The sequence below is a fragment of the Cherax quadricarinatus genome, chromosome 42 (assembly GCF_038502225.1).
Source record: "Cherax quadricarinatus isolate ZL_2023a chromosome 42, ASM3850222v1, whole genome shotgun sequence".
Taxonomy (NCBI): Eukaryota; Metazoa; Arthropoda; class Malacostraca; order Decapoda; family Parastacidae; genus Cherax; species Cherax quadricarinatus.
In genome coordinates this window covers 6,423,018-6,439,434 of record NC_091333.1, presented here as the reverse complement: position 1 = coordinate 6,439,434, position 16,417 = coordinate 6,423,018, and the positions used below count along the sequence as shown (strand labels likewise).

The 16,417-nt window shown below is 42.0% G+C and overlaps 1 protein-coding gene across 2 annotated transcripts in view; it reads left to right on the top strand.

Moving 5' to 3' along the window:
* LOC128695529 (zwei Ig domain protein zig-8-like) overlaps positions 1–16,417 on the top strand; it is a 136,093-nt gene that overhangs the window by 15,718 nt on the left and 103,958 nt on the right. For both annotated transcript variants that reach the window (XM_070093160.1, XM_053786207.2), the window contains exon 2: positions 7,485–7,532. In XM_070093160.1, the coding sequence (XP_069949261.1) occupies positions 7,490–7,532 (43 nt within the window). In that variant the 5' untranslated portion in view covers positions 7,485–7,489. The remainder of the gene's footprint in view (positions 1–7,484; positions 7,533–16,417) is intronic.

The following is a 16,417-nucleotide window of genomic DNA, read 5'->3' as shown; positions in this document are numbered from 1 at the left end:
CACACACCTGCCTCTACGCCACATTGATTGTTCCACTGCAACCTACTACTGCTGCACTGCTGCCACCGGTAGTGATCTGCATACTATTACTACTACAACTACTACCACCAGTAGTATTAATCTACTACTACTATTACTACTACCACTAATACTATTCTACTACTACTACTACTACTACTAGTACTATTTTACTACTACTAGTACTACTCTCTGTGTTCAATTTCACGAGAGATAATGAAAATCCACTCACCAAATTTTCCTGCCATAACCACAGGCCATTTTTTTTTTCTTTACCTGTGGTAACCACGCTCAGTCACATTTGTCAAAGGCCTTAACCGAGTCCTGCCTTTTGGAGGACATTTCAATCGAAATGGCATCTCCCTGGCGCTCTCCGGTGACGCAGGATCGAGCCACCAACACACCCTGCCCCGAACGACCCCCATGGGGTTGATCGCTTAACATGAATTAGTCTAAATCCTGGATTTTGGAGATTTCCTTACAAAATAAAATCATCGTGATTTAATCACGGTGATTCAGAAGCTGTGATTGTCTCCTGTAATGACGCCTCGTGTAGTTGATATTGTACAAGCCACAATAACGTAAAGCCACAATTAATTATACATTTCGTTATACAACTCGTAGTTGAAAATTCGTTGTATAATTCATTATACAATTCGCAATACAACTGATTATTCTTGAATTGTATTTTGTATTTCTGCTCGCGTGTAAATGCGTTAATTTACTTAACACAAGTGCGAAGCAGTTTTTTTCCCCACGAGTACTGAATTTTAAAGAGAGAGAGAGAGAGAGAGAGAGAGACAGACAGACAGAGACAGAGAGACAGAGAGAGAGAGAGAGACAGACAGACAGAGACAGAGAGACAGAGAATTTACTTAAGATAGTTCATCGTGTCTTTCATTAATGGTTAAGGGCGTTCGTGTGTGTGTGTGTGTGTGTGTGTGTGTGTGTGTGTGTGTGTGTGTGTGTGTGTGTGTGTGTGTGTGTGTGTGTGTGTGTGTGTGTGTGTGTGTGTGTGTGTGTGTGTGTGTGTATGTGTGTGTGTATGTACTCACCTATTTGTACTCACCTATTTGTGGTTGCAGGGGTCGAGTCACAGCTCCTGGCCCCGCCTCTTCGCTGATTGCTACTAGGTCCTCTCTCTCCCTGCCCCATGAGCTCTATCATACCTCGCCTTAAAACTATGTATGGTTCCTGCCTCCACCACATCACTTTCTAGGCTATTCCATGGCCTGACTACTCTATGACTGAAGAAATACTTCCTAACATCCCTTTGATTCATCTGAGTCTTCAACTTCCAATTGTGACCTCTTGTGTCTGTGTCCCATCTCTGGAACATCCCGTCTTTGTCCACCTCGTCTATTCCGCGCAGTATTTTATATGTCGTTATCATGTCTCCCCTGACCCTCCTGGCCTCCAGTGTCGTCAGGCCGATTTCCCTCAACCTTTCTTCATAGGACAATCCCCGTAGCTCTGGGACTAGTCTTGTTGCAAACCTTTGCACTTTCTCTAATTTCTTTACGTGCTTGACTAGGTGTGGATTCCAAACTGGTGCTGCATACTCCAGTATGGGCCTGACGTAGATGGTGTACAGAGTCTTAAACGAATCCTTACTGAGGTATCGGAACGCTATCCGTAGGTTTGCCAGGCGCCCGTATGCTGCAGCAGTTATCTGATTGATGTGCGCCTCAGGAGATATGCTCGGTGTTATACTCACCCCCAGATCTTTTTCCTTGAGTGAGGTTTGCAGTCTTTGGCCATCTAAACTATAATGTGTCTGCGGTCTTCTTTGCCCTTCCCCAGTCTTCATGACTTTGCATTTGGCAGGGTTAAATTCAAGGAGCCAGTTGCTGGACCAGGCTTGTAGCCTGTCCAGATCTCTTTGTAGTCCTGTGTGTGTGTATGTGTGTATGTGTGTGTATGTGTGTGTGTGTGTGTGTGTATGTGTGTGTGTGTGTGTGTACTCACCTAGTTCTCACCTAGTTGAGGTTGCGGGGGTCGAGTCCGAGCTCCTGGCCCCGCCTCTTCACTGATCGCTACTAGGTCACTCTCTCTGAACCGTGAGCTTTACCATACCTCTGCTTAAAGCTATGTATGGATCCTGCCTCCACTACATCGCTTCCCAAACTATTCCACTTACTGACTACTCTGTGGCTGAAGAAATACTTCCTAACATCCCTGTGATTCATCTGTGTCTACAACTTCCAACTGTGTCCCCTTGTTACTGTGTCCAATCTCTGGAACATCCTGTCTTTGTCCTCCTTGTCAATTCCTCTCAGTATTTTGTATGTCGTTATCATGTCCCCCCTATCTCTCCTGTCCTCCAGTGTCGTCAGGTTGATTTCCCTTAACCTCTCCTCGTAGGACATACCTCTTAGCTCTGGGACTAGTCTTGTTGCAAACCTTTGCACTTTCTCTAGTTTCTTTACGTGCTTGGCTAGGTGTGGGTTCCAAACTGGTGCCGCATACTCCAATATGGGCCTAACGTACACGGTGTACAGGGCCCTGAACGATTCCTTATTAAGATGTCGGAATGCTGTTCTGAGGTTTGCTAGGCGCCCATATGCTGCAGCAGTTATTTGATTGATGTGCGCTTCAGGAGATGTGCCTGGTGTTATACTCACCCCAAGATCTTTTTCCTTGAGTGATGTTTGTAGTCTCTGGCCCCCTGGACTGTACTCCGTCTGCGGTCTTCTTTGCCCTTCCCCAATCTTCATGACTTTCCACTTGGTGGGATTGAAGTCCAGGAGCCAATTGCTGGACCAGGTCTGCAGCCTGTCCAGATCCCTTTTTAGTTCTGCCTGGTCTTCGATCGAGTGAATTCTTCTCATCAACTTCACGTCATCTGCAAACAGGGACACCTCAGAGTCTATTCCTTCCGTCATGTCGCTCACAAATACCAGAAATAGCACTGGTCCTAGGACTGACCCCTGTGGGACCCCGCTGGTCACAGGTGCCCACTCTGACACCTCGCCACGTACCATGACTCGCTGCTGTCTTCCTGACAAGTATTCCCTGATCCATTGTAGTGCCTTCCCTGTTATCCCTGCTTGGTCCTCCAGTTTTTGCACCAATCTCTTGTGTGGAACTGTGTCAAACGCCTTCTTGCAGTCCAAGAATATGCAATCCACCCACCCCTCTCTCTCTTGTCTTACTGCTGTCACCATGTCATAGAACTCCAGTAGGTTTGTGACACAGGATTTCCCGTCCCTGAAACCATGTTGGCTGCTCTTGATGAGATCATTCCTTTCTAGGTGTTCCACCACTCTTCTCCTGATAATCTTCTCCATGATTTTGCATACTATACATGTCAGTGACACTGGTCTGTAGTTTAATGCTTCATGTCTGTCTCCTTTTTTAAAGATTGGGACTACATTTGCTGTCTTCCATGCCTCAGGCAATCTCCCTGTTTCGATAGATGTATTGAATATTGTTGTTAGGGGTACACATAGCGCCTCTGCTCCCTCTCTCAATACCCATGGGGAGATGTTATCTGGCCCCATTGCCTTTGAGGTATCTAGCTCACTCAGAAGCCTCTTCACTTCTTCCTCGGTTGTGTACCGTGTCCAGCACCTGGTGATGTGCCACACCTCTCCGTCCCTCTGGAGCCCCTTCTGTCTCCTCTGTGAACACTTCTTTGAATCTCTTGTTGAGTTCCTCACATACTTCACGGTCATTTCTTGTTATCTCTCCTCCTTCCTTCCTTAGCCTGATTACCTGGTCCTTGACTGTTGTTTTCCTCCTGATGTGGCTGTACAACAGTTTCGGGTCAGATTTGGCTTTCGTTGCTATGTCATTTTCATATTGTCTTTGGGCCTCCCTTCTTATCTGTGCATATTCGTTTCTGGCTCTACGACTGCTCTCCTTATTCTCCTGGGTCCTTTGCCTTCTATATTTCTTCCATTCCCTAGCACACTTGGTTTTTGCCTCCCTGCACCTTTGGGTAAACCATGGGCTCATCCTGGCTTTTTCATTATTCCTGTTACCCTTGGGTACAAACCTCTCCTCAGCCTCCTTGCATTTTGTTGCTACATATTCCATCATCTCATTAACTGGCTTCCCTGCCAGTTCTCTGTCCCACTGAACCCCGTTCAGGAAGTTCCTCATTCCTGTGTAGTCCCCTTTCTTGTAGTTTGGCTTCATTCGTCCTGGCCTTCCTGCTTCTCCCTCCACTTGTAGCTCTACTGTGTATTCGAAGCTTAAAACCACATGGTCACTGGCCCCAAGGGGTCTTTCATATGTGATGTCCTCAATATCTGCACTACTCAAGGTGAATACTAAGTCTAGCATTGCTGGTTCATCCTCTCCTCTCTCTCTTGTTGTGTCCGTTACGTGTTGGTACATGAAGTTTTCCAGTACCACCTCCATCATCTTAGCCCTCCATGTATCTGTGTGTGTGTGTGTGTGTGTGTGTGTGTGTGTGTGTGTGTGTGTGTGTGTGTGTGTGTGTGTGTGTGTGTGTGTGTGTGTATGTGTGTGTGTGTGTGTGTATGTGTGTGTGTATGTGTGTGTGTGTGTATGTGTGTGTGTGTGTATGTGTGTGTGTGTGTGTGTATGTGTGTGTGTACTCACCTAGTTGTACTCACCTAGTTGAGGTTGCGGGGGTCGAGTCCGAGCTCCTGTGTGTATATGTGTGTGTGCATGCGTGTGTGTGTGTGTATGTATGTGTGTGTGTGTATGTGTGTGTGTGTGTGTGTATGTGTGTGTGTGTATGTGTGTGTGTGTGTGTGTATGTGTGTGTGTGTGTGTGTGTGTGTGTGTGTGTATGTGTGTATGCGTGTTATACACACCCCGTGTTTAAGGAATTTGCATGTATATATATATATATATATATATATATATATATATATATATATATATATATATATATTGTAGATTTTTCTAGTTTACATGTTCGTATTTATATCATCTTTAAAACTTAATGACTTCTAAAGGTAAACACCTTAAACGCCACTCATAGAGTAATTAACCCACCTGTAGGGAAATTAACCCACCTGCAGAGTAATTAACCCGCCTGAAAAGTAATTAACCCTCCTGAAGAGTAATTAACCCACCTCCTGCAATTACAATGAAAGGTGTGCATCAGCACTGACCTCTGGTGAGTCATTATTGATCATTCAGGAGGTCAAAGGTCAGAATTAAAGACCAGTGTGCGGTACGTGACTGCTACGCTGCCTGCTGCCTTAATGCCTCACCGCCCCTGCCTGGCGCACGATCTGTTCTAATTTTGACTTACGATTATTTTAAGAGGATACCGAAGGCAATTTATTATTTTTATTGTTTATTATTATTATTATTATTATCATTATTATTATTATCATTAACATTATTATTATTATTATTATTATTATTATTATTATTATTATTATTATTATTATTATTATTATTATTATTATTATTATTATTATTATTATTATTATTATTATTATTATTATTATTATTAACATTATTATTGTTATTAATATTATTTATTATTATCATCATCATCATTATTGTCATTATTTTAATTATTATTATTATTATTATTATTATTATTATTATTATTATTATTCGAGGAAGAGGAGTCTAGCACCAACTCCTTGGATCAAGAGCCCATCAGCGGCATCAAGATGTCATCCCACCATCCTCCTTTACTGAGACCCCATGATGGTTTAGCGCATCCTCTCCACGAATATATTACCAAAGAAATTAGCTGTGAGGGGAATTAATTTTGTCCTTATGCGTCACTAATATATATATATACACACACACACACATACACACACACACACATATATATATATATATATATATATATATATATATATATATATATATATATATATATATATATATATATATATATATATATATATATACATATATATATATATATATATATATATATATATATATATATATATATATATATATATATATATATATAGTTACAGAGAGGATGGGAGGCCTTTCGATAGAAAGCCTTCGTCAGATGCAAAAGCATTAGGTGACGTAACTAGGAATCTAGGAGTTAGGAAGGAAAGGATGTCACAGATATTTTTTTGTAAAGTATGTGGTAAGTATATTACTGTATATTAGTAGATTATTACTGTGTATTAGTCTGTTATTGATAATCCCCTCTCTCCCGTTTTCTTTTACCGAAGGTGTTACGTTTTCTGTTGGGCAAGGAGAAGGGGAGGCTAAGACAAAATTTACTACAGTCTTCTCTGAGTTACTTGTCAGAGGAGTTAATATTTTAGAAATGGAGGAAGAAGTGGAGGAGGAGGAGGAGGAGGGGGAGAAGGACTGGGTGGAGGAGGAGGAGGAGGGGGAGAAGGACTGGGTGGAGGAGGAGGAGGAGAATGGAGAAGAGGGACAAGAACATCAGCAAACTGTATTTAGTAAAATTAATGTCTGATCTTATATTGTGATGGTGGTAGTTGTGATGGTGGTAGTTGTGATGGTGGTAGTTGTGATGGTGGTAGTTGTGATGGTGGTAGTTGTGATGGTGGTAGTTGTGATGGTGGTAGTTGTGATGGTGGTAATTGTGATGGTGGTAGTTGTGATGGTGGTAGTTGTGATGGTGGTAGTTGTGATGGTGGTAATTGTGGTGTTGATAGTTGTGGTGCTGATAGTTGTGATGGTAATAGTTGTGGTGGTGATAGTTGTGATGGTGATAGTTGTGATGGTGATAGTTGTGATGGTGATAGTTGTGATGGTGATAGTTGTGATGGTAGTAGTTGTGATGGTGTAGTTGTGATGGTGGTAGTTGTGATAGTGATAGTTGTGACGGTGATAGTTGTGACGGTGATAGTTGTGATGGTGATAGTTGTGATGGTGATAGTTGTGATGATGATAGTTGTGACGGTGATAGTTGTGATGGTGATAGTTGTGATGGTAGTAGTTGTGATGGTGATAGTTGTGACGGTGATAGTTGTGACGGTGATAGTTGTGATGGTGATAGTTGTGATGGTGATAGTTGTGATGGTGATAGTTGTGACCGTGATAGTTGTGATGGTGATAGTTGTGATGGTGATAGTTGTGATGGTGATAGTTGTGACGGTGACAGTTGTGATGGTGATAGTTGTGATGGTGATAATTGTGACGGTGATAGTTGTGACGGTGATAGTTGTGATGGTGATAGTTGCGATGGTGATAGTTGTGATGGTGATATTTGTGATGGTGATAGTTGTGATGGTGGTAGTAGTGATGGTAATAGTTGTGGTGGCAGTAGTTGCGATGGTTGTAGTTGTGATGGTGATAGTTGCGATTGTGATAGTTGTGATGGATGGTGATAGTTATGGTGGCACTAGTTGTGATGGCAGTACTTGTGATAGTGATAGTTATGGTATCAGTAGTCGTAAAGAGTCATAATCATCTGTGGTTGCGACTTGGACATCCTGACGCAGGAACATCACCACACAGAGGTACATACAACATACCTTCATCTCCCATACAAACACTGACAGTCTTCTCCCTTATTCCAGGAAAGATGAAACACGCTGTGGTAGAACTGTTGAGCCTCACAGGACTAGGTGAGTAATCTGTCTGGCCATCACATTCTCACAAATATATATATATATATATATATATATATATATATATATATATATATATATATATATATATATATATATATATATATATTGCTCAAAGATAAACATTTGCAAGGAATTCAGAATGTCTTTGTCAAAGGTGATAATCGCGTTACGAGAGTAATATTAGGAATGATTCGTAATTCCTGCTCGTTATTTGAATAATTGTTAATAATTGCTGTGATGTTGCAGTTGTGAGGCAATTATCTTGCAATGCGTGATGAGATATATGACTTTCATGCTGTCAGTAAACACACGCACGCGCGTACATGAATGCACACACACATACACACACACAGAAAGAGAGAACCTAGTTGCGATTAGCGAAGAGGGAGGAGCCAGAAGCTGTGGGTCGACCCCTGCAACTACATATGGTGAGTACACATCACTATAGTACTCAGAACGGACCATCAGGGCCCCCGGAGAGCATCAACACAACGAAAGATTAGATGAGACTACTATAAGAGGTTAACGCAACACAAAACAATGGGACCAGACAATGCATCTCCGTGAGTGTTGAGGGGAAGGGGCAAAACAACTACGTGACTAATAGCAAAGGTACTCAACCAATTTCTGCAATCAGAAGAACTGCTTGAAAAAAAATAAAAAAAGGCCAAGGAGATACCCATTTACATAAAAAAAAAAGCCAGACAAGAGCCCTTGAATTCCAGCCTAGAATCTCTGACTCGCAGACTGTAGAAAAGATCTGGAGAAGGCAATAAGACAATGGACACCTGAGCCCTTGGAAAAGAAAATTCTTTATAGAAAGCCAGCATGGATTTAGGGATGGCAAATCCTGTCTTACGAATGTGCTGGAATTTTACTACGGAGTCACAGAGATAAAACAAGACAAAACAGAAAATGGTCGCGCATATTGCATTGTCTTGGACATGTGATACCGTACCACACCAGAGATTTGTTAAGGAATTAGAACAAGCAGTTGAGACGGAAGGCAAAGTGCTCCAGTGGATCAATGAGTTCCTAAATGAGAGAAGGCAGAGAGTAACAGTAAGAAGATGAAAAATGAGGATGGGAGAGTATGACGAGTGGGGTTCCGCGAGGATCAGTGTTAGGACCGCTACTGTTTTTAATGCATGTGAATGACCTACCAAAGGGGAATGAGTCCTGTGTTTCACTGTTTTCTGGCGGTATTAAAATAATCAGAAGAGATTAGAATAACAGGATAACAGATGAAAACTCTCTGATATCAGGATAATAGATGAATAATTCCTGATATCAGGATAACAGATCAAAACTCTGACACCAGTATACCTCTCAAGGGAGGTTCCTTGACGCTGGTGAGGGGCTCTTGATCTAGGGAATTGGATCTGTGCTCCACTTCCTTGAATTAAACCTGAATGCCTTCCCCCCTCCCCACAGGGGAGGGGGATGGCATTCGGGCTTAGCGCTCCGCAATAATAATAATAATAATAAAAATGATAATAATAATAATAGTAATACTAATAATAATAAAAATAATAATAATAATAAAAATGATAATAATAATAATAGTAGTAGTAGTAATAATAATAATAATAATAATAATAATAATAATAATAATAATAATAATAATAATAATAATAATAATAATAATAATAATAATAATAATAGGATATTAGATCATAACTCCCTGATATAAACAAAAAAAAAACAGTTAAATCTCTCATAAGAAGATTATCAATATTTTATTTCCTAACAAAAACGTGCAACGTTGATTTATTAATTTTGTCCTCTAAATTTGACGAAGGTTTCTTGTCTCAATGAAATTTTTTAATCATTAAATCCTCTCACTTGAACTCCCACCTTTAGACTCCTCCATTAATGAAATTAAAAATCGCCCTGATTAACTTCCGCTGTAGATCATTAGCGGGAGTATTGTCATTTGTGTTTCGACCTGACTGGCTGTAAGGAATTAGACACCTGTGCAACACCTGGGTGTCTTCGAATAAAGATTAACAGGTGTTGCGCGTGTGTTTTATTTCTCTCACTTTCCGGTATTGCCGTGACGTCTGTCTGCGTCTATTTGTGAATGTCTCTGATAGATACGTATAATAATCGCGTGTGCTGATGCGTTTTATGGATTATGAAGGATTTTAAAGAGGATTGGAACCACTTAGGTTCTGAAGATCATAAGGGAATTTAAGACTGAACCATTGTAGTTACGAAAATCATTATCACAGATGATTGGAACCACTCTGGTTCTGAAGATCATAGTCACTGAATAATACTGGAACCATTCTGGTTTTAAAGATCATACTAACATAAGACGACTGGAACCACTCTAGCTCTGATCCTGTTTACAGTCACGGCCATCTTTTTTTTCAATTTGGCAACCAAAGGCAATTTCGCCAACGAAAACATATCCCTCCAAAAAGGTCAGTTATTACGCCTGTTTTGGCAACATTGATCTGAAATATTTCACCAGAGATTATTTTCAGCGAGCCGAGGCCGCGGTTACCTGTCCAGTGCAGTGCAAAAAAAAAAGAAAATCTGGAAACGGGTCAGAATAAGCTTTTTTTTTTCATGCGCTTTATCTTGCTGACGTCAAATGCGGTATCCAATTCTTCTGTTTGATTTGGCCACCAAAATGGCTAGTGTGTTGTGCACCCCATATCCATCCTGTGGATGGTAGTACGAGAACATATCCATCCTGTGGATGGTAGTACAAGAACATATCCATCCTGTGGATGGTAGTGCGAGAACATATCCATCCTGAACAGAACATATCCATCCTGTGGATGATAGTAGAACATACAAGGTAGTACAAGAACATATCCATCCTGTGGATGGTAGTGCGAGAACATATCCATCCTGTGGATGGTAGTACAAGAACATATGGATAAACAAGAGTCTTAGGGACAAGTCTCTAGTAATAATAACAGTTGTACATCTGGATATATATTAACAGATTATGTAATATCTGTTGCAAGTAAATGTGTAGCATGAGAGTGGCAATACTAAATAACTATCACTATGGCAAGTGAGTAATAGCTGGATGCATAATACATGTGCAATACATGTATTAGAATGATAAAGCCTGCTGAGCAGACGACTCGTTTCTCAATAAATTATACCCGGGTGTGACACGAAAATATCACTAGTGTTCAGTGTCTTGGGTATTGGCAACACACTTGCAACACGAGGCCAGAAACACATCTCCACCGTATCGAAACACTGCAGCAACACCACATCAGGACAAACAAATCCCACCAATACACTAACTAACGCTTCACCACGCCAACACTACTTACTCGACCAATTCATCTTTTTCTCTACTTAAAGATGCTCCAGAGTCTGGGTTATTAGCACTGTTTTACACTTATAGTAACGTGAACAACCCTGAGCATGTCCGTATCTAGCCTCACCATCATCCAAACACCGGCAGGTTGAATTAACAGAAGAACATCAAAATCAATCGTTTATACATAGGAATATCACTATTCTAAGATAAAAGTACGTCCCAAACTTCATTACTTCCGAGGAGGTCTGTGACTGGTCGCAAAGGAAAACTGTCGACCGCGATACCCTTGTCCAGTGGAAATTCTATATCTTATTTCTATGACCTTAAGCCTTGTTTATATTGCTCATGTTCTGTGTTAGTGAAGGTGAGTGGATGTAACTGCAGCGTCTCGGGTTACACAACCTGGTCTTGGCAGTTCGTAAGGTTGGATATTCGGATATTTAGTTTCGTATATCCCAGTCATAGCTTACTCATAGTGACTGCATGTGGCATCTCTGAATTTGTTATGAGTCCCAGTCTTGTGTGAGTGGTTTAATGTTTTCATCGGTGAGTTGTTGGTGTTCTTCACGCTTTGTCAGTCCTCTTGGACAAGCTTCTAATGACCGAGCTTGTTCCGTGACTGTTGCTGCTGCTGCTGCTGCTGCTACTACTACTACTACAATTATTACTACTACTACTCCAAAGAGTGCCAAAGCCTTCGCTCTCTCTCTCTCGCCTCCATGTTCGTTACCCGAGATCCCCTGCGTTGCCTGGATTCCACTCTACCGTTACCTGATCTCTTCTCTGCAGCAAGTCTTTCTCTTACGTCAAGTACACGTTTTTGCCTGCACTTGGACTACGTCAAGTTTTGCTGCGTACTAACAGACTCGCAACAAATCGCCCACTTCGTCAGGCTCAATGTCGCACTCCGCTTTGTGCAGTTCAACGCTGTCTACTGCGGATAGCTGTGCTACAAATATACTAGTGTACTGGGATGGTTGACACGCTTCATGATATCCGTGGAAACAGATACAACAGGGGACGTAACGAGACTTTTTATTGACAATAAAGGATCTCATTCATTGCTTTTTTTTTTGTTTAATTAAAGTGTCAGTGTTTTGTTCCATTTCTCTCCACCATGGTATGTGTACTTGTCCACACAGGCACAAGACACGTCTAAATGCTTGAAAATTTTGTTCCAATTTCATTAGAGGCACATTCGTGCTTCTTTCGAAGGAACATCTGGGTACCTTCACTGTAAACGTTTCGCCATCCAGCGACTCTATCAATACAAATTCAAGGATATAATGGGAAGACTGTACAACTACATAAGATGAGATAATTAGTCCTTCAATCTTGGATTTGGTAGAGCACCGGAGTCTTGAAGCCTCTAAACTAAAGCACAAGTATTAAGTCTGGCGCTTATATACAGGCGGCAGGCGAGGGACGTGTACCAGACGAAGACATTGTCACCGGTAGAAGGGACTCCCCAGTGGAGAGAAAGACTTTATTATAAGAACATAAGAATAGAGGAGCACTGCAGCAGGTCTATTGGCCCATACTAGGCAGGTTCTTCTCAAACCTAAACCCACTTAACAAAAGCATTTGCCCAACCCATTTTCAATGGACTGGGCGGGAACAAGTCTTCCTCTCTTCCAGAGACCACTGTCTCTGGAAGAGAGGAAGACAAGGAAGTTACTATATTTCAATTATAGAAGCACTAAGCTCATCACCATGACTGAAGCTGGTTGTGAAAAAGACCCTATGCATGGAAATCTCTTACAACGTATTCGTCCAGGACTAGACTTGATCAAATAAGCAAAAAATCACAAAGTCAAACGAGGACCTGAGGTCGGTATTTGAAATGTGTCTCGACACATACTGAGAGTCTGGGATACCTTGATTGAGAGATGATTATTAAACCTGCTTTAGGAGGACTGATGACATATACAGATTCTCCACCACCACCACGATGCTGTAAATACTAACTCCAAGGCTGAGGGACCGATTACCTCATCTTTTGTATAGAGTTCTACTGTCTTCCAGTTATGTCCTAGAATTTATTTTAATAAAGCCACTGGATGGCGAAACGTCTACAATAAAGATATCCAGATGTTGCACATGTGTCTTAACGTTCATGACATATACTCTTCCTTGGAATCCAAATGACGTAGACTATTGTACCCCCGACAAGAGTGAAGACATAAACAAGGGTTCCTGAAGAAGCGTTCATCGGAACAACGTTGCACTCTGTACAGAGTTTTCACGTGAAAGATATGAGCAATCAGTCACTTGTGGAACATTTGGGAATTATTACTGTGGAAACGTTTCGCCAGCCAGTGGCTTCTTCAGTCCAATGCAGAGAAGAACGTTGAAAGATGAGGAGGAGAATGAAGTAATCAGTCTCTCAGCCTGGAGGCCATGTGTTCAGTCCATCAGTCTTGACTGACTGAACGATGTGGGTTTTTTTCAAATTCCTGAATGACCTTTTTTTTTGGGGGGGGGGGGAGGGGAAGGGAGGGAGGAGCAGAGATGGTCGGGGTCGACAGAGCTCTGCGCAGCTACACTGAACATTACTAAGCGAGCGATTCCCTGCTAGACCGTTGGCACACCTCAGAGTCCGGCGTGTCCCAGGCGTAGAAATGTTCTGATTTCTGCTCTATTACACTTTTTCTGCTTAGGTGTCCTGTTGCAACTGTGTCGTAAAGTTCTGCGATTACAAGGCACTTTCAAATTGACCAATAAATCTGCCCATTGCTACCCTCATTAGCAATAGGTTCAGTGCACGCGAAGGAGTCGACCCCGAGGCAGTCACCAAGTCACCTTCCTGCCTATCCAGTGAAACCCATTATTTATTAAAGGGGTTGGGGTGGAATGCCAGGGGAAGGTCTCGGTCAGATGACCAAAAGCTCCAGCTGACCCGCGTATTTCCTGACCCGCGTCAGGAAATACTTGTCCTGTTTCCTGACGATCCTTCCCTGAATTAACCAAGCAGAATCAGCGGTATTTTCATTTTTGATGGTCCGCGGTTACCACTGTGTTCGTTCAACACCCTGGTCTTCTCTGCAGAAATTATAAGGCCAAGATCATCGCAACTAATATTAGACAAGTAACCGGCACATAGAAGAGATAGATAGTGAGAGATAGCTAGATAGATAGATAGGTAGATAGATAGAGATAGATAGATAGATAGATAGATAGAGAGAGAGAGAGAGAGAGAGAGAGAGAGAGAGAGAGAGAGAGAGAGAGAGAGAGAGAGAGAGAGAGAGAGAGAGAGAGAGAGAGAGATAGAGAGAGAGAGAGAGAGAGAGAGAGAGAGAGAGAGAGAGAGAGAGAGAGAGAGAGAGAGAGAGAGAGAGAGAGAGAGAGAGAGAGAAGCTTATGACGACACTTCGATCCGACTTGGGCTAATTACGAGTCACTCGTTAGCATGACTTGTAAATGACCCAAGTCGGACCGAAACGTTGTGGTGAGCTCCCCTCTCTTATGTGCGGGTTACTTGTGTATTGCTCCAGTCACGGTATTGTGACTGGAACAATACACTTTATACTAATATTCCAACCAGACACTCACCAGCACTCAACAAATAGTCATCAATACAGAGCAAACCTTTGGTGCATTGCTATTTAATGGTAAAGTTAGTTTATACAAACTAGGAGTGTTTAACCAACTCATTCGCCATGGGTGCAAACCCCACCCGTTCCTTGGTCATTTTTATTTATTTAGGAAAGTTAGCATGGGCCACCACTCTGGCTCCCAAATACAGAGTTTTGTACACGAGTTTCACGCTAGTTTGTGTGTGGCGAGATCTGGCTCTTGTAACCTATGATAAAAGGGTTTGGATTCGATCTGTTGATTCGTTGTCTTCTTCATGACGTCGTAGTGCAGGATAATTCTGATTAGATCTGCCTTGTGTGGGGCCAGTGGGCCTGCTGCAGTGCTCCATCACTATTATTTTCTTAAATATCGACCCGTAGTCTCGGCTCCTGCTCTCAGCACTTCCTCTCAGCTCTTGCTCTCAGCCTCTACTCTCAGCACCCACTCTGATGTCTCAAGGTGTGAGAGAACCTATCCACTCCTTCCCTAAGAACGACACTTTGATTAACGTTTTTACGAGGTCTTGTTTTGGCTACTCAGACCAAGTTAATCGAAGGATAATAAACGACCATATATATATATATATATATATATATATATATATATATATATATATATATATATATATATATATATATATATATAAGAGAGAGAGAGAGATTAAGAGAGATGGAGCGTGAAAGAGGTAGACGGAAGAAAGAAATTAAATGGAATTAGGAACAATGGAGTGGAAAGGAAAGGTATGAATGCAGAGGGATGGAAGGAGAAAGGGAGGGAAGGAAGGAAGGGTGATAGAGGAAGGGAGAGGAGGGAGGGAAAGAGAGGGCGAGAGAGAGAGAGAGAGAGAGAGAGAGAGAGAGAGAGAGAGAGAGAGAGAGAGAGAGAAAGGGAGATTGCCTTCTCCCTGTAAGCCAAGGAAGTCTAAAACTCTCAGAGTAGAAGCCAAGTCTGAGACATTTTTAATAAAGTGCACAAGCAAAATTTTGGAACCATAGGTGTGGTAATAGTGGTAGTGGCGGTAGTAGTGACAGTGGTGGTAGTAGTGGTAGAGGAGGGATGGTAGTGGTGGTAATTTTGGTAGTGGTAATGTTAGTTGTGACTGTAGTGGTGGTAGTGGTATTGGTGGTAATGATGGTAGTAGTGATGGTGGTAGTGATGATAGTAGTAATAATGGCTGCAGTGATGTTAGTAGTGGTAGAAGAAGTAATGGTGGTAGTGATGATGGTACTGGTAATAGTGGTGGTGGCAATGGAAGTATTGGTGATAGTGGTAGTACCAACGGTATCAGTGTTAACGGTGGCAGTGATGGTAGCGATGGTGGTAGTGAGGGTAGTCGTAGTGGTAGCAGTGATAACGCACTGTAAGTACTAACAGTAACGATAACAGTAAAGCCCTCGACGATATCGATACAAACAACAACAGCAACGACAACAATACCAGCAATAAAGCTAGCAGTTGTATCAATAGCCAACAACGAGAGGGCAATAGCTGCAAACAACGGCAGCACAAAAGAATACTATTAAAGTCGAATTACAGATAATGTCAGCGTGCAGACAATATTTCATAGCTGGGAGAGAACACCTCATTTATCACCCCGGCAGCCAGCAGTTGCTGGAACACTGCTGCCAGACGCACGTTCAAACAATGCTGCCAGACGTATACTCACACACTGCTGCCAGACGTATACTCACACACTGCTGCCAGACGTATACTCAAGCAATGCTGCCAGAAGCACGCTCAAACAATGCTGCCAGACGTATTCTCAAACACTGCTGCCAGACGTATTTTCAAACAACGCTGCCAGACGTACACTTAAATAATGCTGCCAGATGTACGCTCACACTCACTCAAATTTATTAATTTCAGTGAATCTGACACACTCACACACGTAGTATATGTCATACCAGTTCTTAAAATTATGTATGATGCCTGCCTCCACCATTACTTCCAGCTCATGTCACTTCCTCACCATTCTGAGGATGAAGAAATACTTCCTGACATCTGTGTG